Source organism: Dermacentor variabilis, chromosome 10, assembly GCF_050947875.1.
Source record: "Dermacentor variabilis isolate Ectoservices chromosome 10, ASM5094787v1, whole genome shotgun sequence".
Classification (NCBI taxonomy): Eukaryota; Metazoa; Arthropoda; class Arachnida; order Ixodida; family Ixodidae; genus Dermacentor; species Dermacentor variabilis.
In genome coordinates this window covers 60,312,015-60,339,124 of record NC_134577.1, presented here as the reverse complement: position 1 = coordinate 60,339,124, position 27,110 = coordinate 60,312,015, and the positions used below count along the sequence as shown (strand labels likewise).

Below are 27,110 nucleotides of genomic sequence, written 5' to 3'. Positions count from 1 at the left end.
GATGGGGCGTCTGTACTTTTTTATTCGAGGCGGAGGCTACTGTTGACTCAGGTTACCTCATTTTCATTGGTGGTAGTCCTCTTGAGTGAAGCTTCCTTGGTCTTTCGTTGGTGCTGCTGGGGCCCCTTGTCTGAGTGCCGCGGTAGCTGGTGCTGCCGGCTGATCTTGCTTGGGCGTCGGCCGAGATCGCCATGTGGGCGACCGAAAGTGAGGCCGGGGGCGAGATCAGGAGCGGGATCTGGACCTCGGGTTGGAACCGGACTGGGCTCCGTAGATGCTCGAAGACACCGAGTAGTCGAATTCTGAGTCATCCCACTGACCTGAAGCACCACGGGCGAAGGTCAGCAGTCTTGGTCGACTGAGTGACCGGGCGCCACTGTCTTTGCGTATTTAGTGTGGTGGTGGAGTCTGGTTTCTATCTGGGAAGATTGCGCTCGGCTTGTTGCACACTGTTTCGGCCGCGAGATGGGGCCCTCCGCAAATAGCGCACTTCGGAACAGAAGTGTGTCCGGCGTCTGGGTTAACGTGGTTGCAGACGTTGCTCGCACAAACCATTGAGTTGGGGAAGACGTCTGCTCGGTGTCCTGTGGTTCTACAGATGCAGCAGAATTGCCTTGCCAACTGGTTGTCTCACCAAGGCACCTCCCCTCCGTAGAAGTGAACAACACAGTAAGAAGAATCGTGAGATACGAAACTATCTCTTTATTGGGCGAACGTGAACCCCCAAAAATAAGTTACACTCGGGCAGAAATATAGTTCCATGCACATGCGTCGATCGTCCAAGAAGTGGTTCACGGCTAACGAGCGTCGCATATTCCTACGTGATTCATCGAAGATTCTAGCGTAATCGTTTGTGCTTCCATGCATTCCAGAGTGCACAACTGTGTTCGCGTTACGCGTGCAACTTGATTTGACAAGGTTCAACTACAACGTAGAAAAAGTATGTAATCGACGAGAAACATCGAGAATGTTCTGATTCATGCAGGAGCGTCATGCGATGAGTGGTAACGTAACATTTGTTAGCCTGCGAAACGCATTTTCAAGAAGATGTACAAGTATGCATGTCATTATGCCTAAAAAGTGCATCTCAGTGCATCTAAAAAGTGCATCTCAGCTTTCCTGTCATTGCTCGCACGGACGCGTTTGTCACATCAGCCTAGAAAGATTCTGAAGGTGTAACCAGAAAACAGTGCGATTCATAACAGCCGGCTTCCAAGCGGATAAAATACTTGCCTTTAAAACTTTAAGGCACCCCAATGAAACAATTAAAAATTTTCGCACTCGGAAAACACATGATCCATATAGTGAAGCTCCAAATTATTTGAATCTAATAGTCACTACTTCCATCAGCTTAGTTTATGGTATACAGCAAAGATGTTCGGTACGAACAGAAGAGCCAACGATAGAACCAAGGCAGTTAGTGAATTCAATGAATTTCAAAAGAAATAATATTCCCATGCGTACAATGTGTATATATTGTCGTCTCTGCCTCTGGAAGGAAACAGGGCGTAAGAACAACAAATAATGGCATGGATTACTATTTAGTGGACTAAAAATCAGTGCTTCATTTTTAAAATCACTTCCAATGCGAGATGTCTACTATCCAGACTGCAATATCATCTACGAGAGGGTCCATTAGAGGTTGTTTACTTGAACAGTCAAAACTCTTGGTGAAAAATATATCCTCTAACGAAACGGAGAGTCAGGTACCTTGTGCAGGCATTTTGACCTACTTACACAAAACACAAAATTGTAGCCCATGAGGTTTTGTCTTGAAATACGTTAGCTAAGGCTGCGTTCGCGAAGAACACATGCACTTATGTGAACAGTAAGCGCTGGCTACGATCTGCAGTACACTTCGACAATGAAGCACCCCAAATAGAAATACTTCTGGCTACGACCGTCTTGTCCCGTAATTTCTAAAAACTAGATGAGTATGTCACTTTTACTTCCCTGCGCGGCTTCACTCTCACGTTGGTATGCAAAATCTGCGGGCGAGATACTTGCGCACAAATCATAATATTACCGCTGCACCCAACTGTGCGTCACGAGGTGTGCAGTCAGTTGAACCTAGTTTTCAAGTGCATCTCCACAAAATTGGCGTGTATTACTCTGGTACAGATGTTCATCGAGCGTTTCTTTCTTTGCGAAACGAAATCCACACTGAGTACACTAATACGGCATTTTATCCCCGTGCATACTTTGGCTGGGACGACTGAGACCTGAGTTGTACTTTAAGAAGCGATCGCATATTTCGCAAACGAAAGCTTTGTCGCCACTATGCCAGTAGGGATTGAATGGTTTCCTACATATTTCACAGACGTGGGGTTTTTCGTCGGCGTGAGTGTGCTGGTGTTTACGGAGACGTGCCAACCGCGTGAATGTCTTACTACATGCTTTGCAAATGTAGGGTTTTTCGCCTGTATGCGTGCGTATATGGTTATCTAAGTGAGTAGACTGTCGGAACGATCGATCACATAATTCACATTTGTAGGGTCTCTCGTCCGTATGCGTGCGCTTATGGTTATCTCGGTGATGAGAACGGCGAAACGACTTTTCACATATTTCACATTTGTAGGGTCTCTCGTTTGTGTGCGTGCGGTAATGCACAACTAGATGATCAGCCCGGTGAAATATTTTACCGCAGGTTGAGCATTTGTGGTTTTTGCCTTTTGTGTTCCAGCAGTGTTTTACGAACCCCGAATTATTCACAGAGTCACTTGCTTTGCAAGTGTGGGCTGTGTCGCCCGTGTGTTCCTTGGTGTGCCCGTGTAAGACATCCTGTGTGCTGGAAACACTGGAACATGCACCGGAAAACTCTTGCTGTTCCCTCCCTCCTGTTCCAGTAGCATTCCTGCAAGTAGACGTAAAATGGGGCTCAAAATGGGCGACTTTTGTCATGGGATGGCAAAAACAAATTTTTGCCAATGAGAGTTCGACATACTAAATCGCGCGTTTATAGTAGGGCGATTTGCACAATCTGAGCGCTAACTTGCTACATTAATATTTAACGCTCGTTTAGGCCTCTAGATTGGCAGAAATTGAACACTGGAGCTTTTTTTACTGGTCTATGATGTTAAACTTGAAAACAGTACCTGTGGTCCGTGGAGTGGATAATAATGAAAGAATGTTTTATTTATTACATCATATAGAGCCTAAATGTTAACCTGTGCAGGCGAGTAGAGCTATCTGAAAACAAAGGTTAGTTAATAAACTTACATGCTCTAAAAATTAAAAATAGTTGTACGTCTTGGATACGCTAACGAGGAGCATTCAGTCATATGTCCAGAGATGTGCCCTCGGAAGTGAGACGTTTGGCACTAAAACAGATCGTATTGCTAAGCTAAAACAGGTTTCCTTTTTGTACGAGGCCTTGTAGGTAAGTAGGAGTAACATATAATTGCAAATGCTTAAAAGGCGTACTGTACTACTCGCGTTATCTCTGACAAATACAAAATGGAGGAGGGGGATGACTCCTCGTCGGACATATGTCAATACACACATATCAAATTCATATAGAATAATAAGAGATATTTCAGAGTCTTCAAGCACAATGGATAAAATCTGCTGCCGAAGAAGTTTTTTTAATATCCTATTGTGCAAATTTACAGTACAAAGCTCATTGCAAGATTAATCAACGTAACATAAAACACCTGTAACGAACACAAATCTCCTTGGACATGAGATTTGTGTTCATTAATTTCATGAAGTTTTCATGCCTAGAGTTTCGGAATTGTTCGCTCTCCATCATACCCACCGTTTAAGGCCGAAATGCTGAAAAAAAATTACAGAGAGAACAGGACACGTGCACAAGTGCCTCGTGTATGAGTTCTCTCCTGTCTGTTGTTTTTTGAAGTTAATGCTCTCTTTGTACTGGATTAACATTCTTTGCTACATTGCTGTTAACATGCTATTTATTCGTTCACCTAATTTTATTCTAGTCATTGTTCACGTGACTCATGGAATGTTATGGTCTCCTTCAACTCATGTGGTGCAACATTGCACGTTGTTTCCAATCGTGCTCGCTTGGCCCGTATCTAGACCAGATTACGTAGTTAATTTTTGCGTTGAAGAAAATTTTAGGTGATTAAGTAAAAGAAGAAATGAATAGGTAAATAATAATTTCTTGAGTAGGGATAAGTGGCCACAGCAGCGGCAGCACCGTTTTCGGAGGACCGGTCTTAGGCTGAAGAAAAGAGTTCTTCATTGACTTCCGTTTGAATTCAAACATAATTGATGGTATTTGTTTGAAACAGTTAAATTCCAGCAGTTGCATCAATCACAATTTAGATCTAGGTTGTCAACTGGGAAAAAGTTTGGCTACGTTACCAGAACAAAGAAAAGTTTTATTTAGCTAACTACACAATATATATATATATATATATATATATATATATATATATATATATATATATATATATATATATATAGAGAGAGAGAGAGAGAGAGAGAGAGAAAGAGCAGATATTTTAGCTGCACCTTTTAGAGAATCCATAGTGGGCACCGTGCGTTGTGTATGTATACATTTCCAGCTTGCGTGAGGTTTGGGTTGGGGAGGATTTCCAAAGCATCTGCTCATAAGATACGTTACTTCAAGGGGCTGAGTAATAAATCAATTTTGCGCACATTATTAGGTGCGGTCTAGAGAATCGCTGCGTGAGCTCTATTGTGAAATTGCTCAGGAATTTTTTAGAGTTACGACGTAAATAGAAAACGGAATTCCTCAGAATATCATTGAATCTTCGTTCTTTCAAATGCCAGAAACTTGAATATTGGTGCAGTTTGTCGTTGACCAAATTGTTTTCTCATGTTAAATGTACTTAGGTCCTGAGCTAAAGCTTCCTGTTTGCGCCAGCGGCTTATTGTGTTAACTGCAGATGGGATTTGGAATTTCAGGCGCCAACACTTCCATCCGTCACAAAACTTCGTCAGTTCAAGTAAAATTGAGCCATAGACATCGCTCCGTGTCGTCTCAATGAGTTGCTCCATCGAAAGGAATTCATACAAAAGTATGGCTCACCAAGCGTCGTTCCCAAAAATGTTCGATGGTTCCAACATGCGCACGCAGCATGTACTGGCCAGAAGGCTGCTGCTGTAGACCGGAAGTGTGAAACCAGTGCTTCCTGTTTCTGTGCTGTGTGCGTGCCCTGAAAGCAGAGTTGCCGATTTCCCATTGTGCGACAACGAGGCTGGAGAATTCCATGACAGGAATGCGCAGGAAGCTTTGCGGCCGTCTGAAGTGATTTTCTAAATTCAAAGAACCAAGGTCGGAAACCCCCCTCCCCCCCCCCCCCCCCCGTGATTTTACGGAAAATTTATATTTATTTATGATGAAATCTGGACATCCTGGCAAATTTTATGGATGATCCGCTTGTCATTGCTGAGACAAGGGACATTAGCAAAGGACGTTAGCAGAGCAGGGCCTCAAGGTACGAGCGAATTCGTGCTGGCTAAGCTTTCAGTGGATAAGGGCGATTGGACTCTATAGACTTGTGCGTGGAGCTTGCCCTCCACTCTTAGGTTGTCACACTATATTGGATCAGGCAAAGAATGCTTAGCAATAAGGTGAGTTAACCGAAGCAAGAAAAGTTTACGTCAACCGAATAACGAAAAACTGTATGAACGACATTTACTCAACTACACCTCAGACAGCGGCGGGGCGGTTTAACATTGGTGGCACGTTGAAAGTCCTCTGGTGGTCAAAATAAATCCGGAGTCCTTTACTACGGTGTGCCTCATAATAAAATAGTGGTTTGGACACCTAAAACCCCAGAATTCATTCATTCATGCTGTTAAAATGCATTGTGTGCGATAGCAAACGTTAGCTTCCTCAATCACCTGGACAGCAAGGCATGGTATACCAGTGACAGAAAACCTTCCCGCACCTACCGCAGACGGTGGATGTGCTATCAGCCGGGTGGTACTGCGTCTTCCATGGGTCAACACGGGTTGTCTCTGGAATTCTGCAACGCAAGACAAATATTCACATGAACCTGTTTCTGTGACCTCAGGAGTTCCTCAGGGCTCAGTTCTGGACCCTCTTTTGTTTCTGATGTATATAAATGATATTACTATTGGCCTCAAATCTTCGTTCAGAATGTTCGCGGATGACTGTGTAGTTTACAGGATTATAGAGAATGAACGTGATTCAGAATACCTGCAGCATGATTTGAATGCAATATCATCCTGGTGTGCCCATTCAGAAATGTCGTTGAATGTTAAAAAGTGTTTTCACTTCACTTTTACGAGGAAACGTTCATACCAGTTGAATACGTATACCATAAATAGCGCTACTTTAAGCACGGCCAGGGAATATAAATATCTAGGAGTTTATTTAACGAGTGATTTGAGGTGGACTAAGCACGTTCACCACATCAAAGTAAAGGCTGCACGTGTTTTAGGTTTCTTAAGGCGAAATTTCAGCGAACTTCCATTTAATTTAAAAGAGCAACTGTATTTCACACATGTGCGCTCATTGCTGGAGTACGCATGCGTTTGCTGGGATCCGTATACCAAAGAACTGGCCGATACGCTTGAAAAAATACAGATCAGGGCAGTGCGATTCGTTCTAGGTAATTGGGATCGTGAACTTAGCATGAGAGAAAGCAAACGTAAACTTAAATGGGAAGAATTGAAAGATCGTAGACGAAACCTCAGGTTGAAATTTTTCCATAATATCTACCATTCTAAAACTGGAATCAATAAGGAGAAGTACATTCAAGAGCCGTCCTATATATCCCAAAGAAGGGACCACAGTCTCAAAATAAACGAATTTTCCTTTAAAGGTGATGTCTTCCGCTATTCATTTTTTGTTAGATGTATAAGAGAGTGGAATAATCTACCGCCTATGATTGTATCCAATGTGTCAAATGATGCTTTTTACCGCGCTTTGTGTAAATAGTTTCTTTATTGGTGTCAAATATGATGCTTATTTTTATGTATCCCCCTGCTGTAATGCCTCCAAAGGCGAAGCAGGTATCAAATAAATAAATAAATAAATAAATAAATAAATAAATAAATAAATAACACTGAGGCAACAGCGGTTGAACAAATATTCTAGCGGAAGCCAACGTTTCGACTAGAGGACACAACAGAACAGGTCAAGTTCCTTTGTGAAAACGTTTGCCTCGAAAATCCTTAAGGCACACAGGCATATAGCACTGAAACAATATACTGCTATCTATGACATCGGAATGAAAGAGATCTTGTGCCAATATAGACGTAGTCTTCGCAGAAGGGCGAAGCTAGTGCATCTACAGCGTGATATTAGAAGAATAAGGAAACACAGGCTAGTAGTATTTAGACAGTGTACATTCCAGTAACGGCTCACGTATTAACGAAACACATGTTATACCACGTGCCCAATCACACGCATAACACGTAACCCAATGACCCCTAACATGCCCGGTCAGAAAGATGGCGTGATGAGGAGGGCCGGCGAAGGAGACTGTAGGAGCTTTTCCCAAAGCGAACTTTACCTGATGCCGCTGCCCTTTGCACGTGATTTCCGCCGCACAGGTCAAGAGAGCGGGAAGCATTGCGTATCAAGGCGTCAGACTTCTCTGCTCGCCGTATCTTGGTAACCTCCCCCCCTCCTCCCACCACGCGTAGAAGTTCACGTGACTTCCAAAAACCCGCCTGCGCGCTATTTGTGCAGTGAAACTTGGGATAGAACGGTGGTGGCGAGCATGCGAGAGCGCCTCGAGATTTCCTATCATAATCTTTCCCACATTATCACCTAGAGAGCTATTTGTTGCCACCATCTATGCGACCTTTCTAATAGGCCTCGTGCTACCATGGTAATGCCGAGATACGGGTGTCCTAGGAGCCCTCTCTAAAGTGGCATGGCTTGAAACGTGGTCATGACTTCGTAGACGCAATTAATAAAATGAAATATCCGTGAAATGTTTTCATTCAGCGGCACATCGTTTTTTGGTAACGTTTGCTCACTTACAGTAGATGAGCCTAAGCTAGAAAAATGTTGCCATGCTTACGCAAATCTTTTGTGTTCCCCAACTTCACTGACTGGCAGGCACTCTGTAGATTTAATATAATTTTACATCCAAACACAAGCGCTTATGACTGAAAATAAAAAAAAAATATTGTGTAACAATAAATAAAGAACAGTTCATTACGTACTATTTTAGCAGAAAAAGATTAAGCGTCATTGAAGACGAAGCGGTGCTGGCCACGAGCGGCTTCGAGATGTCCTGGCTCTGCAAGAACGATGACGATTCTGTCTCCACATCCCGCATTCCCATGCATGCAACACAAAGGCGCTGCCGAAGTTTTTCTTCTACGTAATGTACTAAAAACTGATGCAGCTCCTGTATTTGCAAGCAATAGAGAACTTGGTGTCTTAAACGCCTACTGCGATTTATATCTCGCTAAAATAGTCTATTTACAGAACTTACGCATAAGGGAAGACTGGCCGACGCAGGCGCTCTATACACATTCCGTGGATGTGTGGCGCAAGGTATACAATGTATTATTCGTATCGGGGAGTTGTGCCAAGGCAGAAGCCATTGTTAAAGGCGCATGGAAACCCGCTTTGAATACGGTAAGGGAACCACAACAATGTGTACCGAGAGACGTTAGCAGCGGGGAAGCCAAATAATGTTGCGTGGCATGCAGCAATTAGCCAAGAATCCAATATTGGACATTGAACACTGACCTGGAACTTGACAGGCTATTTGTAATGTTCGGGCGAAGATCTCATAAGGTTGCGAAACAACAAAGTTACGTTGGTTGTTCATCGAGTATTAATGACGGATACGCGCACAGCCGTCTAACTATCTGGGAAACAGTAGCGTCATTTCTCGACGCGGCTCAACCCAGCTGCGAAGGCCCGTTCCGCCGCTCTTCGGCAAGCTTATTCTTTATTGCGATATGAAGTATATGGACACCCCAGACGCAGTTGTGCCGTCGGCACTGTGTTGATCGCTGTGTTGTTCCGTATAAATTCCAAGGGCGATACAGCGGTCTCCGCTCCCACAACGGTGTGTGCGCGAGTGTAAGCGCGCGTTTATTTAACTGGTCACGCACATCTTCGAAATCATGCCAATGACTTTAGTGTGAGAATAATGGATGCGTAAGCCTTTGAACAATTCTGGTATCGGGCACACTTCTGCAATTTTACAATATTGCGTTAGTGTCAAACGGACCGCCAATCATTGTCGTATGACTAAGTGAATCAGTGAAATAATTGAGAACGCGCGATGATGCATAAAGCATAGCCCGGAACAAGCGTGCTCGGTGAGGCATTCCTGCTCGACAGATTCTTTCCGTGTTGCCTTGTACTGTTTTATGCTTTCCTGTCTTCATTGTTGTGGCGAAGTCTTACACTAATAATTGCTTTAGGCCACGTCTTGTGGTGAAGTTCTTGGCACAGGCGAAATCGAGACGAGCAAATCGACGTAGCTTTTACTAGTTACGTCTTGCCCTCTCAGTGTAAAAAAAGAAGGAAAGGCGAATTCAGACCAAAGTGGGTAGACTGGACTGGTCAGGGTGCTGGCCCTTCTTTACACAAGCACTGCAACACGCCGTATTATCGGTACAAGACTCGCTTCTGCAGTTGGCCTAGCGGTTGACGTATCATAGCTACGTATCGATCAAGGTGAGAAATCATCCTCAATGACGTGCGGAAATACGGCAGGCTAAATTTGAAAGAACAGGTACTTTGATATCATCAACGATAGGGACTGCTTAATTACCAAAAAGAAAAGAAATGGTAGGATTACGCAGTAGTTTCCTTGAAATTTTGACATAGTTCATGTTCACGTACTGAGATATCTGCTGCTCAGCAACTGCTTAAATTACGGTTACTTAATGACGCTCTTCTTATGGCCTTTGATACGTTTTGTGGAGGTAAAAATACTAAACATTCAAAAACTGAATTCTGTGGTTTTTATGTGCGGAAACAACCATCTCATTATAAGGCAAGCCGGAGTGTGGAAGCACGGATTAATTTGGACCATTTTTCTTACCGCCTGCGTAGCGACCCTACATTGCCTCGGTAAACTTTGACATCCTCTGTTTCATTTTGAGAGCTTTCTTTTAGATGAACATGTTCCTCTTCACTATGTTCGTATATTTCACAGGAAGGAGTGAGCAAACAAGGTAACCAACATGAAAATGGGCCATCACATCTAACAGAAGTGCAGCATGCTACACGTTTTTTTTTTACTCTATGTCCAGTCGCGCTCTTGCAACTAATACGTATGTCATGGCAAGCTACGCCTCCCGAACGCTCAAAACTGCTGATGCAGTGCCTGTTTTTTTTTTTCAGATTCAGATTTATTCGTTCCAAAAAAAGAAGTAATTACATGAGAAATATACAGACGAGGGTCCCAAAGTGAAAGAACTGTAGTGGGACCCTCGGTTAATAATAACAACATTGATGGTGATATCAATAGTCAGCAAATTAGCGTATTATAAACAACATATACAGATCAAATACATCATTAGACATGTCATTTACAATCAAACACGAAAAAGCACGTTATAACAGAAAATCGGAAAAAAGCATGGATGAAATACAAGAAATGACATGGGAGATAAATGTCAGAGGTACACCGCTAGATCGTAGTTAAGTTATCGCAGTAAATGATGCTTAAGGTGATTTTTAAAAATTGCAAGAGAAGTACAGGATTTTATGGTTGATGGTAATTCATTCCAAAGAGAAATTGCAGCGAAGGAGGATGTTTTTTTGCCGTAATTGGTATGAACCATGGGTAACAAGAAATTGTTGTTAGCTGCAAATCTGGTCATATTTTTATTCTGCAAAAGGTCAGTTGCAATGAACGGATACATAAGGTTATTATGAAGCAACTTGTGGAGTAAGACGAGTATGTTAAACTGGAACAAATTATTAATAGGCAAAATATTATACGCGCGAAGTAACAAAGAGGCACTGGATTGCATGAAGCTAGAAGTGATAATGCGTATTGACTGATTTTGGATATGTTGAATTGATGATAAGTGACAAGCGTACGTGTTGCCCCATGAAACAATGCCGTAATTAATGTGACTATGAATGAACGCATAATACAACGCTAGCAGAGCCTCACGAGAAAAAAAAGGGCGAGCTTTAATTAATGCACGTATACCAAACGCAGTCTTGTGCTTGTTGGTAAGCATGAGAGCTAGCCCTTGCCGGGAGAAGTTAGGGAGTACAGGCATAATTTTTCCACGGATAGCCATTCCTGTAGACTGAGTTTCCTTGGAATTGACCTCGTCTAAGCGTGGGCTCATCTGGCGATGCCTTCTATAATGGCTGATGCTTGCTCCACGCCTGTGCGGCTTGTGCTGGGCGTTACGTGATCAGTGCTGCTGCAGAACCCCTGGTGCAGGTAACTAGTTGTACCATCTTCAGTGACACCTGTGCGGTGCAAAAGTTCAGTAAAGGTGTTCCTTCGCCGCAGTGAAAGGGATTCATACTAAATGAATTATTCCTTCTTAACGATGGTGGGACGCAAGACGCTTTTAGTCGCGAGGGAACCATACTGCACTGCTACCGGAGTAGATGCTTTTACTATCTGCAACTATGTCTTGAATCGACACAAGAACATCGTAGCGATGGGGATGCCGAGCACGATTTTAATCCTTCTGAAGATTAGTAAGCTCCATCTCATACCGCGGATACAACATGACAGTGTTCGAAGCAAAAATAGGACATGTCAATTTCCTGTGCGTGGAACCCTTGACCCAGTATATTTGCTGGATTATCTAGTTATAGGTGCATTAGATACGTCATGGAGCTCTTGCCTTTAGCTAAACTATTACGAGTATTAGAGATAACACGTTACAGACGAGGACAAAGAAAAATGGAGAGGAGACATTTCTACCGAGGGATTATAATTTTTTTGTTTGAAGCCTGATCGGAGATTCTTTACCTCGTATAATAAATACACAGGTTTGCCAACGACGTACTCGCCTTTCAGAAAGTGGTTATTCGAACCCCATTTGGTGACTCCTGTGGCTTAAGTTCCTAAACACAGGCGGTAAGCGATGCATATTTAGCAACTCATTAAGAAATCGAAAACGGTTGTCCTCGCCAATGTTCCTGTGCGTACCATCAACATACTATAGGGAAACTTTCAAAAAGATTGCTCATTGCGTTTATCTAAGATTCGCGTTGCAGAAAACTTATCAGCTTGGAATAAAATAAGGAGCGTTATTTCACGGGGCAATGTCACTAAACGGTGCAACGGAAAGCGTGAAAGTGCGTTAGAAGTGTGGCCTGTGTGGATAGCGGTGCAAGGATTCTAACTAGTGGCACATTTTTTCTATGTTCGCAGAAATTGCGTGTCATTGAAAAGAAGAAAAACGGGAGAGATTAAAAGGCGAGAATACGGCAGAACCCTCATCAGGATGGAAGGAGGTTCCCTACAAAACAATGTAGGGACACACCGAGCTGCTGAATACACCATTATTTTCAATCTGGACTAGCGAAAACCGGCTAAGAATATCAATCGCATTATTACACCCCCGCGCCATACTGTCTACGCCTTCGTACGTCACAAAAAGCATTGAACGCGGGTTCTCAACCAGATCACTTTGACTTCCAATGAACTACAGTTTTATTGAATAGAAGAAGCTCATTTTTATGTTCCAGCATACTCACTTTTGCTAGTCACACCGTTAAACTCACAGCGTGCATCAGTCAGTGTCACAAAGGAGGTTGCACATATACCGGCAGAACGAAAAATGCTTGATGTATCCATAGAATGCTAATCACAGAAAAGGGCATTCAGTTTGAAAGGCCGTTGGATCAGCCAGGTGTTGACTTTCTTGTTAACACAGCGGTATAATTCTCAGCTGGTGCCACGCTAATTGGAAATCGTTGGCTATATGGGGATTCTTAATCTATCAACGCCATTAAAGCTTGTTAAAACTTCAGAAGCATATGGCGGGGATACTTGGTAAACATTTGTGCCAACATAATGAAAGAACTAGCAAATAATTTTGTCTTATTGTGTTACGTTTTCATTGAATTTGTAATGTTTACGCTGCAGTTGTTGCTTGGCTTCCTGGGTATAAAATAAAATCAGTATAAATTGATTTGGGCTGCCCCAAATTGTATGCTGTCTCTTCTGCATTTGGCCGCAGCGGGATGCATCGGTTGCTCGTAGCATGCTGTAGGTGAACAATTGTCACACTGTGCCGAAAGGCTAACACCGTTACGACCGTCCGGTAAAGACATCTTAAACGCCGCCATAATTGCACATTGTAGTGCAAGTTGCACTGCAATGCTGTCAAAACATTTTCTTTCTCTACTAAGTTTGATCGGTTCAAGGGATAAAGTGTCATGGTAGTAGAGCAACGAACCCACTGAGATTCTGCTTGCTAAACAAAATCGTAGGTCAATTGTCAATCGATAATACCAGTGACGAGTGAATTGATTACGGCATGGAACGTAGAGTCACGGCTTCTGACGCGACGGCCTAAGAGCGTGCGTTCACAATTCGCCGATATGAGGAGAAATTTGTTCAAAAACTGGAACTGCATGGATTTCGTATAGATTTTCATGCATTCACATCAGTGCAGACAGCGACAGAGAACAAGGACAGCAAAGGCAGGGAGGTCAATTAGACGAGCACCTGATTTGCTAACCTACAGTGAGGGTGAGCGAAAGGGGACACACATTTCTTTCCAAGAACAGTGATGAAGCGGCTCATGAGGATACCCTCTTGGCGCCGCTGGCAACGTGCCTCTTTGTACGCAATAAGTGCACCACTTCCACGGAACACGTTGAGGCTATCTCCCACGTTTTTAGTAAAGACGAGTGACCATCGCCTACGTAGCGTCGACGTTGAAAGTCCTGTCGGTTATTGGCCTGTGCTGCGTGTTCCATTGGTTACGCCAGGCGGGCTCAGAAATCGTGCAAATATAGCTATTGGTGTTGTACACTTGCAGCTGTGGCAAAAGACTTGAAATTATTGTTTGTTAAAACAAAGTTTGGAAAAAGCAAAGTACTGATTTGTAAGTAAAAATATAGTCTTACGTGGCACCGTCTTCTAGTATGGCTGTTGATTCCTCCATGCCAGCGCGGTTTGCACTGGGTCTTTCATGATCGATACTGCTGCTGGAGCTCAGAAGCAGGTAACTAGTGCTTGCATTGTCAGTGATACCTGTAAGGCATGAAAATACAGCAAAGGTGTTCATTCGCGACTGTGCAAGGGCAATTATTATGAAATGAATATTTCATTCTTATAGATGGGTCATAGCGAGTAGAATATAGTGGTACGGGAACCCTATTCCAGTGCTTGCGTATGCGGTGCTTTTTATTTCTGAAACTAGGTCTTAAATGCGCGCAAGAATTTCGCGGCCTTGAGGGAGCCGAGCGCGATCAAGATGGCGCAATGTTGAATTCTTGTGAAGATTATTACGCGCTATCTCGTACCACGGACGGCACACAATATGTCGGTTTCTTCTGCGTGCAACCCATGACCCAATTTATTGGGCTGGATTATCTAGTAATAGGCGCATAGACTCAACTATTTCAAGCAGTCAACATAGCACGTTGCAGGAGAGGGCAAAGAAAATTTGAGAGGACGCATTTCAACCTCGGGAATATAAATTTTTGTTTGAAGCTTGCATGCCCAAAAAATATTCACCTCCTATGATACATACGTGCGTCATCCAACGACGTACTTGTCTTTCAGAGACGTAAATCGCGAGCATTTGAAAATGCCGTAGAATACGGCTGAACTTTCCTCCAGATGGCCATCGACCTTAGTGCAATTAGCATTAAAGGAACAAAGCTTATATTGTAATATGTAAAATGTTTATATATATATTATCTGTATTGTGTATTGTAATATGTAATAATGATTATCGCATTATTACACCCATACGGCACAGGCTACACGCTCGAAAACCACATAGATACTTTTATTAAACGCGGCTTCCCCACCTCGAAAAAGGCAAGTGACCAACACCTACGTACCGCCGACGTTGTAAGTCCCATCGATTATTGGCCTGTGCTGTGTGCTCCACTGGTAATGCCAGACGTCGTCAGGAATGCTGCAATTAGCAAAGACATTTGTTTTAGACACTTAGACTCGTGAGAAAATAGTTGAAATTATCGTTTAATAAAAGAGCGTTCAGAAAGAGCGAAGTTCTGCTTTGAAACTCCGCTAATTGCATAATTTCGTTCAGTAAAGGTGCACCCTGCTGATTGGCATAGCAATAACTAAACACGGGGAAATATGTGGTGCAGGGCTCTAATCCACCATAGTCGAAAAGGCACCTACCTTGACTGGCACGAACACTGTTAACATAACTGTTAGAGTACTTACAACGAGTATCATGCCTCCATATGTAGTTTGTTATACGTAATGCGTGCTCTACTTGCCACGGTGACAGAATGGTAACAGTAATTTAGGAATAAAATGTTTTGCTCCATGGAAAATTTTTTTTTGCAGTACGAAAACAGGTTTAAGTATAAAAATGGCACTGCATATGGTTTCTGCATTTATGATGCGAAAAAGCGCTCATATAAGGAAAATTCCCCTTTGAACCCGCATGTTCTGATTCGGCATGGCCGTGGTGAGTGTATACCGTTTTCACGCTAATTACATCCATGACTCATGGATCCCGGTGACATTGGCTGGCCAAAATTACCAACGGGCAATGGAACCCAATTTGTCAAAACTACACAAATCAAACATTTGCTACCCAAAATCACATTCTTCGGGGGCTCGAGGGCTTACCCCCTCCCAGGTCGCTACCTGCGAGCTCCCTCAAAACAGACGTGGGAGGAGTTGCCCTGAACGCCGGATCAAAAACTACAATAAGCCCTCATTGCCTGGGCCGAAATGGTCGCTCCTCATGAGGGGCCATCCTAGGACTCGAGCCTGCCAGATCATAACTGAGCAGAATCTCAATGAAGTTGTTACCACCACCGCCGGGGCTATGAGGAATGGACCGTATTTTAGGTAATATTTGAAGTTATGGACTTGAATGACCTGTCCTTTATACAGATTTCTGTCTCTTAGGCAAGTCTTAGTTTAAACAATTCAGAACGAAAAGATGAATTCGCATGAATTCAGGATCTGCGAAGATGGAGTTTATAAATATTTCTCGGCAAGTGCTGCTAAGTTTGGGTCTACAATGCCTCCCGCTGCTGCCTATCCGAAAATTCCTTCAAGGGGCGCAAGTTTGTTGTGAAAAGAGCATGGAAAAAAAAAGACACTCACTTTAGCCAACACCAAAGAGGGTTAAGGCGAAAGCGTGCGCGTTCGAGAGACATCCATCGAACTATTAGACAGTCTCATTCGAATGCGTTCTTACTTCTTATTACTTGTTTTTTTTTCCACTAAAGGTCGTGGGATCGAGCGCCCAACTAGAGCTACCTTAATCAACTGTGCCTTCATCAACTTCGCCCTAATTAAGACCAGAGGTCGTGGGTTCGCCTGCCACCAGAGGCCGTTACTTCTGGTGCCTTGACTGTATTTTAATTACCTGTGCTTTTCTTGCTTTATTAGCAGCAGCGATGTGGAAGAATACGACAACGAACGCACGCGCAGTGGCACCCGCATTCCTATTTTCTGTACAATCACAACGTAACCTTGAGGCAGAGGTCTACGGCTTTCGCCTCGAAAATGTCCGATGATACAATGCACAGCATGAGCGTAGCTGAAAGGCGACGTGCCACTGCGGTTGTTCACAAGTGGTAAAAGGTATATAGAATACCATGACGTTCCACTTCTTTGTAGCTGTTGTATACAGTCGCCCAACTTTGCTCTATTAAAAACGATTCGGAGCCCTGTCAGATAAATGTCACTGTTAGAAGAACCCCTAAAAATACAAAACCAGAGGTGGCCTCATCGACCAAATCACTCCGAGAGGGAAAAGGATCAGCTTGCGCCACAGCGCATATATTCTTTAATACGTATTGACCGCCCTCAGGCAACACAGGCAAAGGGACAAGCAATCCTTTTAAACCAACTTTTGCCTTTTCTTCCATCGCGCTTACGTTCTCCAAAAATAAAGTGTTTTGTAGAAACTACCTACACGGTCACACTTTCTTTTTACGAGGCGAATGACGGCATTTTTGCGCACTTCTGCGTGTCGTCCAGAAAGTACTATCGTGAGCAATACGGCCAGGTACAGAACAGCGCATGTCGTATAGCCACGAACTCTGCTATGGGCGATACGCGGCTGCCGCTGTCGCAAAGTGCAAAGGAGGACGATGTTATATTAACTGTTGGCACTCCCACCGTGCGTCTCCTTACACAAAGCGCTGAAATTCACACATCACCAGGGCACATTGATGAAGCTGTTTGATACTGTGTTTCCTGATAACTTTTTGCACCGAAGCGTGGCAAATAGCAGCATTGTTCTGACGCGTAAGCAATCTAGAGCTACTTCACTGGCAATTCTGTTTGACTGTAACGCGGGACACTAGGCGCTCCATAAGATATACATCACGTCCTATGGGAGTATATCTGAAGATGCCTTCCACTAACGCAGGAACAGGCGCCTATGAGCTGCGCTCTAAAAATATTAAAAAGAACATGCAACAATGACCAGCTGTAAGTCACTACGACACATAACCGTCTTAACGGCTTTCGGCGGCCAGTATAATGCCGTCTGCTACCGTTTTCGAAAAAAAAAAAAAACAGGTGTAGTGGGAGTGATAACAGTTAGCGCAAGAGCGTCCCCCTCTCCCCTCTGTTTTCGATAGCGCCATCCGCGTATCTCGCTCTCGATGCCATTTGCCACCCGTTAGCGTGTTCCCGCTCATACTGCTCACGATATTACTCACCAATTCGGCAAATAAAATGAGGTAGTGCGCGTAAAACTAATAAATTCCTACGTTTTTCGCGCGAGATCCAGGACCTGATAAAACGCGTCCTACAGTGGAAACTGCATGTAGACTTTCACACCGGGGCTTGCGTAACGAGCACGTAAATGCAGGTGGGCACAAGCCTTGTTACAGTGCGCTTTCGTCGAAATACGCCGGTCACATGCAGTGCAATAATCATACATGAGCGAAAACTGTTTTCTTCGTTAAATAAATTCGTTTCGCGTTGTGATAAGTTTCATTCCGAACGCAAAACAGCTGTCCTTGCGCTGTACATGACAATATTTCCGCACCGCCCGTTAATCGGAGCGTCTATATGTAAGTCCCCGATTGAAAAGCTCAAGTTGGCCGTCAACAAAGACCCGGTATAGGTGGGAACAAATGTACAGATGTAGAAGCCTATTACCTGGGCCATGTCTAAGGGTAACAGTATTCAATGAAAAATTGACAAGTGGTAGAGCTCACGTTGCGTAGACACCCGAAGAAGCGCCCTGGTTGTAACGGCTTGCAATTGGGGTTGCTTCGTCGGTGAAGCTGAACACTGGAGGCGTATATTCGTTGCTTCTTTCGTATGCCATGCCTGATGTTTCACTGGCTATGAACTGGCGTGTATTCACGAATACGCGATGTTGAAGCTCCGCGCATGCGCACTCAATGCCTAAAACTAAGGGAAGCAAATGAAGCTTTTGGCACATGGGGGTTTAGAATAAATTGACACCGCCTATATGGAAAAATCGAGATGATAGGGGGCGCTGTTAGGTTTATGCTAAAGCACAAATTGTTGAATAATAACAGAGGCACACCCATTACCCGTGGTATCTTTCCGGTAAATCATCTAACCAAACTAACACTCATTTCCAAAAAAAGATAGCGTTCATGTGATGACATCATTGCTCTTTATCATGCTCTTGTCAAAGTGAAGCGGACAGCTGCAGCGGAGAAGTTGCTCATGTAAGGACTGCTGAAAGCGTCGGAGGTGTACAAGTTAAATTAGCCATAACCAGTGGCTGATTACCAGATGCGACGATTCTGCTGATTTTCAGGCTCTATTCGAATGAAACGGATAGTTCGTATCGCCGGACGAGAGACGCTCAATTTATTCGGTTATCCACAAAGTTCAGTGCTGGCCTCGCCACCGCCTGGCAACAAGGAACTGCAGTTGCTTCACAGTTCCCGCGCTTCTTCGGCGACGAACGCTCGTAGGTCGCGCATAGCCGTTGCACAGTCAGGCCTCGCGCACTGGAGGCAGTTTCGCGTCACGGTCATTGATTGGGCCACAGTCGGAAATTGCGTTTCATGTCGACCACCATGAGCGCTGTAGTCGTTAAATTAATTATGCTGCTGCCCGCTCCGAATCCCGTAGATATGTGTCGCAAAAAGTTAATCAAGTATGGTATACAACGAACCAAGTGAGACCGCTTTATCACGCTGCAAATATTATGCCACATGATGACGGAGGCGCTAACAGAAACAAGCCTAGTGTGTTGTCCAGCCACTTTTCGCCGTGCTCTGGCCCTGTGCGTTTTCAAACCTACATACCTCGCCATCGTTTGAACCACAAGTGGGACAGGCTTCATTTACTCGAACTTTCAGAACATCATGAAAATGGTGGTGGTTTAAAAGAATTCCCGCCGCCTAACACACGAATGAATTGTCAGAACAAGTCGAGGCAAGATGGGACGTTGATCATATGAAGTTTGTTGTACATCACGCTGGCTGTGGCGTGCTATTTTTATTGGCAACAGCTATCTAATGCTGCATTAGAAGTACACTATAGTGAGCATCAACACGCGATTTGAACAAGCTTAAAGCTCAGACTATGCTTATTTACTTACATCCGGTGCATGGGCTGAAAAAGCTCACTAAATAAAGTTTTTCATTTATTGATTATTTCATGTCGGCAATCACGTCTGTTTTTATTGCGTAAGGAACAGTAAAAAGTACACTACAGGCACGACGCACCGCTCGCAGTCTACATCCGGCGCACTAGGAAAAGTCACGCTGATGACATCACGAGCGAAAAGCTAGCAGACTTTCAGTTATATCATGTAGGTGTGGCTTTGCCCACGAAAACAGTTAGGCAGATGGCTGAAAAAACTGCCTTGCACTCACGAAGAATGCTTCGCCTTAAAATACAGGTGTGCCATTGCATCCCTGGCTCTTTTATGGCGTTGCCGTAAGTTCTGCGGGAACTGTCGACGAGCGAATTCCCGCACGGATCGATCATAACTTAACCGCCTATCTATTTTGTGCTCAGAAAGATGCGCACTCGGAGCTTGATTATCAAGAAAGACGGCAGCACAGTGAAGATAGTTGCGACGCCTTAAACTGGTATGTCTGTCTGCAGGCTGTCTTTTCCGTCCGAATAAGAGCCGGACTCACGGCACTGGTATAGCGCCTAAGCTTTCGACCATCATTCGCAAGCGTCAGACGCTGTTGCGGTATGTCCGATGATTGCCGTCGCACGTGAATCGAACGATGCATCCCATTGCTCGCATACGTAAGTCCTCTTGGCGAAAGCACATGACCCGATGTATTTGCAAGTGAGACGAACTGATGCAAACTTTACTGCAGAGGCTGCATACCAATTACTGGTCCCCCTGGCCTTCCCTAGTTACTCTAACGTTCCTAGAAGGAAATTGAAAACCGGGCCCTAATGCACAGACAGGCTGCGGTTACAGGTAGACCGTATCCACTTTCTTGCTGCGAGAGAGGTTGATGCACGCACTAGCACATTTACGTGAATGCGAGTTGCAGCTTCTGTCGTCCTATACCCATGTGGACCGCTTGGCAACACAGTAGAAAAGAGAATTGCTATTTTTTGCTAAACTTTCTTGGTCTACAAAAGTCTGTTCGTATCCTGGCAGAGTAATACAGATGCGGATCCCGCCTTTTGCACTAGAACATATTCTTGCATTGTAGCGCGAAGTGACACACACAGAGACTAGCGCAAGAAGCTGCATCGTCATATCCTGAGCTTCATGTTGATTCACGAGCTTCGACTATGGTTGAAGAGGGAAGAAGTTTTGAAGAATGCGCATGCGTGAATTCGTTCGCACAGTGAAACAAGCTGGGTTTATTCTCTGAAGTTTCCTAGAATGCACTAGAGGAAACTGTTGAGCCACCATGGGAAGGATGGGATGTTCATGGATTTGTCTGGTCCTCGTGCTTTTTGATCCAGGCGCTGTCTTGAATTTGTTTATTACGCTTTATATGCCTCCCTTACACTCTTAAAAAAGGGGGGCGAAAAACGAGGAACTAGCGGTTTTCCTTCTTCAGGCTGGTGAGTTCCTCCTTCACACGCACCTCGCATGTCGCGCCATCTTGTAGCAAACAAAAGGGGAGGAACGTTTCTCCCCTGCGTGCGTATCTTACGTCACCGCCGCCGGTGACCCCAACATTGGCTACAATAACTTCTTTTTGACGGAAAGTATTGCTAAGCAGCATAACCTAAGGTCTAAACCTTTCACGACAAGCGGCCACCCGTGTCAAAGCTGTAGCTCGAACGGGAGCTCCGATACGAGAATAGTTGAACTCAAAGCAGCGCCATGCTGACACATGGCGAGTCAAGCCCGAACCCAGGCGTCTCGGAAGATAACGCAGATATCAGCGAGCCTTTCTCGCCTTGATGCGTGAAAGTAGGATGAGGAGAACGTTAAGGCTATATCAAATGTAGGCATTTGTATGTAGGTATGTGTTTATGCTTTATTTCCACAAAAAACTAAATACAGCTTTGCCGGGGTAAAGTGGGGAAAAAAGCTGCTCGTAGCAGCTTGACCAGCCCCAAATACCCTTAATACAAAAGAAAGAAGGGAGCAGCAGAGCGGAAATACAGTTTTCCCAAGTGCTCACATATTCAAGCACTGCGACATATCATGCATACGCATCGCAAATCAGGCGAGGAAGAAAATACAAAAAAAGCAAGATGTGAGCAAGCAAGCTAAAACACCAAATCTCACTGCACTTCAAAAGCATATAGGCATTGTACAACTCACGTATGAGAGAACAAATCAAGAATATCAGAAGGAGAACAAGTTGCAATATCAATTTTATTAACAATACGATCGTTTAATAACCGAGGTAGCTTGGAGCACAGCATTTGTGATCCATAGTTAGCGGGCGATTTTGGTACGTGCTAGTACTCTGGATTTCTTGTGCTATATGGAGTTTCGTGTAGTTTAAGTTAGCCATAATAGTAATGTGGTTTAGGTTCTTTTTCTGTTTATATTTATACGCAAGCACGAAACGACGCAAGCACGTACTTTCGGTGTCTTAAATTTATGAAATAAGCTGAAGGGAAAAGGTATGGTTTATTACAAATAGCGCGAAGAGCCTTCTTTTGCTGTATGTACAGCCTGTTGATATTTGTTTCAGAAGTGGTAGCACAGACAGAATAACAATAATTAAAATGGCTGAGAAAAAGCGAATTATATAACAAGAACTTAATAGAGCGAGGAAGATAGTTCAAGGAATAAAAAATTCCAGTGATTTGTAAAAGCTTACTAGCAAGAAAATCTATATGGCTCTGCCACGTCATGCATAGTGTGATAAAAAAATACACGCAGCGATTTTACGGAGTGTACAAGTTCAATTTTAGAATTGTTCATTAGCAAATCTTCCTCTAGAGTAATTTGCGTGTTCTTCTCAATAGTAGAAATCAGAGCTAGCACGCCGCAGACAGCTTTGCAGTGGACGCGCTCGGAGAGAGACTCCATACTCCATAGTCGGAACTATCCTTACCGATAACTTTCGCCAGTTACGTTTCAGCAAGGGTCACACCTTTTTTCTTAGAGTGCTGAGTTCGTTAGCTATGGCAGAATGTTTTTAGGCGCACTTGGAGTAAATAGGGGCTCGAGCGGTTCGCTGGAATTGCGTGCCGCCCGGCACTACCTCGTAATCTCGTGCGCACATTCGTCGAATTTTCGTTGTGTCCGAAATAACGTAGCTCATAGTTCAGTCTACGTCGACTTACCGGGGTGCAAGTCAAAACGCAGTCGCCGGACTGATATTTCACAAAGCGTTATCGAAGATTGTGGGTTCGGCAGTCTGTCCTTGGCAGGTGCTCGATGCGTAGGCGGGATATTTTCGATTCGGCGGCGCGCTGCAGAAAGTTGGCGCCGTCAAGATTCTCTTCGGTGATGACACGCGGTAGCACGGCGTTGAAGGCCGCCGTTGGGTTCCTACCGTGAACTAGCTCGAATGGCGTGATCTGAATTGTTTCTTTCACTGTGGTGTTGTACGCGAAGATTGCGCACGGGAAGGGTGCCACCCCACTTCTTGTGGTCGACGTCCGTGCACAATCCGCTCGGCGTTATCAAGTGACCTCCAGCTGCCCACATCGAGAAGCACGTCGATGTTGATTGTTCATGGTCTTGCGTTAGAGTTATTTCGCAACGTCGTGTCATGGCTGCATTGAATTGTCCCGCTATTGCGTCGCGTCGTGACGCATTATTCACGCGGCATGTCTATTGCCTTCGGAACTACGTCGAAATGGCAGTGCGCCATCGCGTCATCGTGGAGGCTGATCTTGCGTCGGCGTCAGATGATTTTCGGTATTTCAACGAACAGCAGCCGCACCTCCGTCGGTTGCTGCTTTTTGCTGTAAATAGTCTCAGACTGGCCATGGATTGCGCCAGTCTACTGTAGCGCACCAGTGACAGTTAGTGCATTGGCGATGGCAATAGGGAAAATTGTCAGGGTCTCCACTAAGTTTCAGCCAAATAGACAAGTTTCACGTGCTCACTCGCCTTGCTACGGGCGCACAGAGTTGACGGCGATGCCTGGTAGTCCCACCTCACAGTATGGGCATCGGCAATAGACATGGCCAGCTTCTCCGTAGTGGCAGCAGATCGCGCGGTGTCTCGGTGCACACCATACGTCTGTCATTCTCGAGACATTGTGTGTGCTGCTGGGCGGGTGGGTTGGTGGCGGCAACTGGCGACAGGACTGCCGAGACACTGTGCTCTGGTGCGTGCGCGGAGGGAGACGCGGACGGCAATGATTTAGGTCATCACTTCCAGCTTCAGCCGCGGCAATTAAGGGACTCAAATGACTGCAGGATATCCTTCGAGACTATGTCAGCGGTTAAGGTTACTTAATGCTGCGTCGATGAGAACATCCATCGCAGTTCTACGCGCACAAGGGCTCGGGCTCTGATGGCCTTTCGAAGCCCGTTTTCTTACTTTGGCGAGCGCACTAGGCGGCTATGCTGCCGAGTTCGCATTTACAGCATGTTATGCCGGCCCATGGCTTCCTTGAGAAACTTCGCGGCAGTCTTGGCCGGCTTGCAAATTAAATCCAGCGTAAAGCTCTCGCTTCAAACTACGCACGAGAAAACACGTGTTCGTCTCAGACATGTCCGGGTCGACGGTGCTGAAAAGAAGGTTCATCTCTTCCGCAAAGATCGCGATATTCTCATTCGGTCGCTGCACCTGGGTTTCAAACAGAACTTCGTCCCGCTCCTTGCGCACGACGCTCGTGAATGCTGGTAGGAAAACGCTCCAAAACCGCTCGTGCGATGTTCGACTGTACTTTCGATTCTCAAACCACATTCTGGCGGTGTCTTCCAATGACACAGTGTCATGCCATAGCTCATCGTCACAGGTGCAATTATTAACCGTAGCGGTTCTTGCGTAGGTTTCCAGCCAGCTTTCCGGATCTTCTCAAGATGATCCGCGAAAGATCGCTGGCATCCCTTGGTTTCTGCATAACAATCGCTGTAGGCGACATGGGGGCTTTCAATGCGACCGCTCACAGGACCATGATCTTCCTAGTCTTCTCGGGCACACGTCCGTACTCTTTCGGTAATTTTAGCCTGCGGTAGGTCGCTGGCTCATGGTGACGTTTACACTGTTTTTTACGAATTCCAGGGTGTATCCGGAAACAGCGGAGCTCCTCTACGAGATGTGGCGTCGTAGTGACGGTGAACAAAACAAAGAACCGTGTGCCACGAAACACTCTTGATTGGGCGAACGTGCGTCGTTCGATGATCGATGGATGATCGAGCACATGCGTCCATAATCCAAGAAGTGATTTACGGCCAACGAGCGTCGCATATTCCTACATGATTCATCGAAGATTCCAGCGTAATCGTTGGCGTTTGAACGCCTTCCAGAATGCACAACTGTATTCGCGTTGCGCGTGCAATTTGATTACACAAGGTTCGAGTACAATGCAGAAAAAAGAATGTAATCGACGAGAAACCTCGAGAGTGTTACGATGCCTGCAGGCGTGTCATGCACTGAGTGGTAACTTAAAAATTGTGAGCAGGTCAAACGCATTCACAAGAAGATATGCAAGTGCACGTGTCAATATTGCTAAAAAATGCATCTCACTTTTCCTGTCATTGCTCGCGCACATGCGTTTGTCACACCACACTAAAAGATTCTGCAGTTGTATCTAGGGAACAGTGCGAGTCATAACAGACTGCGTCCAAGTGGATAAAACACTACCCTTTAAAACTTTAGGACACCACAATAAAACAAGTAAAATTTTCTTAGTGGGAGAAGACATGATATAGCGCAGCTCCAAATTATTTAAATATAACACAATCTCACTACTGTCATCAGCATAGGTTATGCTTTCCAACAAAGATTTTCGGAATGAATACAAGAGCCGGAAAACCAAAACAGTCAATGCATTCAGAAAATTTTAAATAAAATAAATGTCCGCATGAGTTTAGAATGTGTCTATATACTGTCGTAAACGCTGTCTCTGGAAGGCAGCAGGGCCTGAGTACCTTAATGAATGACAGAGATTACTTGTTAGTTGACAAGAAAACAGTGCCTCTCTTTAAATGCTTTTCAATTGTAGATGTTCCCTTCTAACCAAACTGCAATATCGTTAAGCAGAGGGTCCATTAGGGCTTGTTTATTAGTACGCTGTCAAAACGCCTACAAAAAAATCTACCGGAACGGGGAGTCAAGGATCTTGCGCGGCCGTGTCGACCTTCTACTTACATAAAACACAAACGTGCAGCCCAAGAGGGCTTGTCTTCAAATATATGTGCTAAAGCTGTGTTCGCGAAAAACATGTGCAGTTATGCAAGCAGTAACCGCTGACTAGGACCCGCAATATACTTCGACCATGAAGCACCCGAAATACTTCTGGTGACGAAGTTTTGTCTCGTAATTTTGAGAAACCAGATGGCATCGTTCACATCATGCATTCTACTAGGCAGGTTTAAATGTCAAAAGAATTTGGTCTCTCCACACGATGCATTTAGTTAGTTGCCTGCTCCTTGCGAAAGAATGACAGCGTTGTTTCTCAGCACGGCTTCACTCTCGAGCAGTGCAGAAGCCTTGGGTGATTCACTTGCGCACTAGACAGAATATTACGGCGGCACATCCCTATGGGTCACGAGGTGTGCCAGCAGTTGAACCTCGTCTCCAAATGAATCTCCACATAAGTAGCACGTATTATTCTCGCACAGGTGTCCATCGAGGGTTTCTTTCTCTGCAAAGCGATATGACTCGGACAGTGTTTTATCCCCGTGTGCGATTTGGCGGTGATGACTGAGACGCGAGCCGTCTATAAAGGATTCATTACATAATTTGCAAACGAAACCTCCGTCGCTACAAGCGAAGTTGATATGACGCCTGAGTTCTTGTTGCGTTTTGAATTGTGTAGTGCATTTATGGCAGACATTGGGTCTCTCGTTCGTGTGAGCGTACAGGTGCCTACAGAGATCCGTCATCCGCCCGAATGATTTACCACATGTTTCGCAAGTGTTCGGTTTCTCTCCTGTATGCGTGTGCTTATGGTCATTTAGATGACTAGACTGGCTGAATGATCTATTACAAATATGGCATTTGTAGGGTTTCTCGCCTGTATGCGTGCGCTTATGGCAATTTAGAAGACTAGACCGGCTGAACGCTTTATTACAAATATGGCATTTGTGGGGTTTCTCGCCTGTGTGCGTGCGCTTATGGTCATTTAGATGACTAGACCGGCTGAACGATTTACTACAAATATGGCATTTGTGGGGTTTCTCACCTGTATGCGTGCGCTTATGGTTATTTAGATGACTAGAATGGCTGAACGCTTTATTACAAATATGGCATATGTGGGGTTTCTCGCTTGTGTGCGTGCGCTTATGGTCATTTAGATGACTAGACCGGCTGAACGATTTACTACAAATATGGCATTTGTGGGGTTTCTCACCTGTATGCGTGCGCTTATGGTTATTTAGATGACTAGACTGGCTGAATGATTTATTACAAATATGACATTTGTGGGGTTTCTCGCTTGTATGCATGCGCATATGGTTATCTAGGTGCACAGACTGCAGGAACGACAT

General features: G+C 44.6%; 1 protein-coding gene across 1 annotated transcript; it reads right to left on the bottom strand.

Moving 5' to 3' along the window:
• Positions 1-225: 225 nt before the first annotated feature.
• LOC142559263 (uncharacterized) lies at positions 226-27,110 on the bottom strand. The gene is made up of 4 exons (XM_075670888.1): positions 26,525-27,110; positions 14,006-14,132; positions 5,890-5,963; positions 226-320 (listed from the first exon to the last, which is right to left on the bottom strand). The coding sequence occupies exons 1-4, from the start codon at positions 27,108-27,110 to the stop codon at positions 226-228; spliced, it is 882 nt and encodes a 293-aa protein (XP_075527003.1).

Coding starts and splice junctions, on each gene's coding strand:
- LOC142559263 (XM_075670888.1), bottom strand. CDS start 27,110: ATGTCGTTCCTGCAGTCTGTGCACCTAGATAACCATATGCGCATGCAT. Junction 5,964..14,005: donor ATACTAGAAGACGGTGCCAC/GTAAGACTATAT, acceptor CTTGCGTTGCAG/AATTCCAGAGACAACCCGTG. Junction 321..5,889: donor TAGCACATCCACCGTCTGCG/GTAGGTGCGGGA, acceptor GTGGTGCTTCAG/GTCAGTGGGATGACTCAGAA.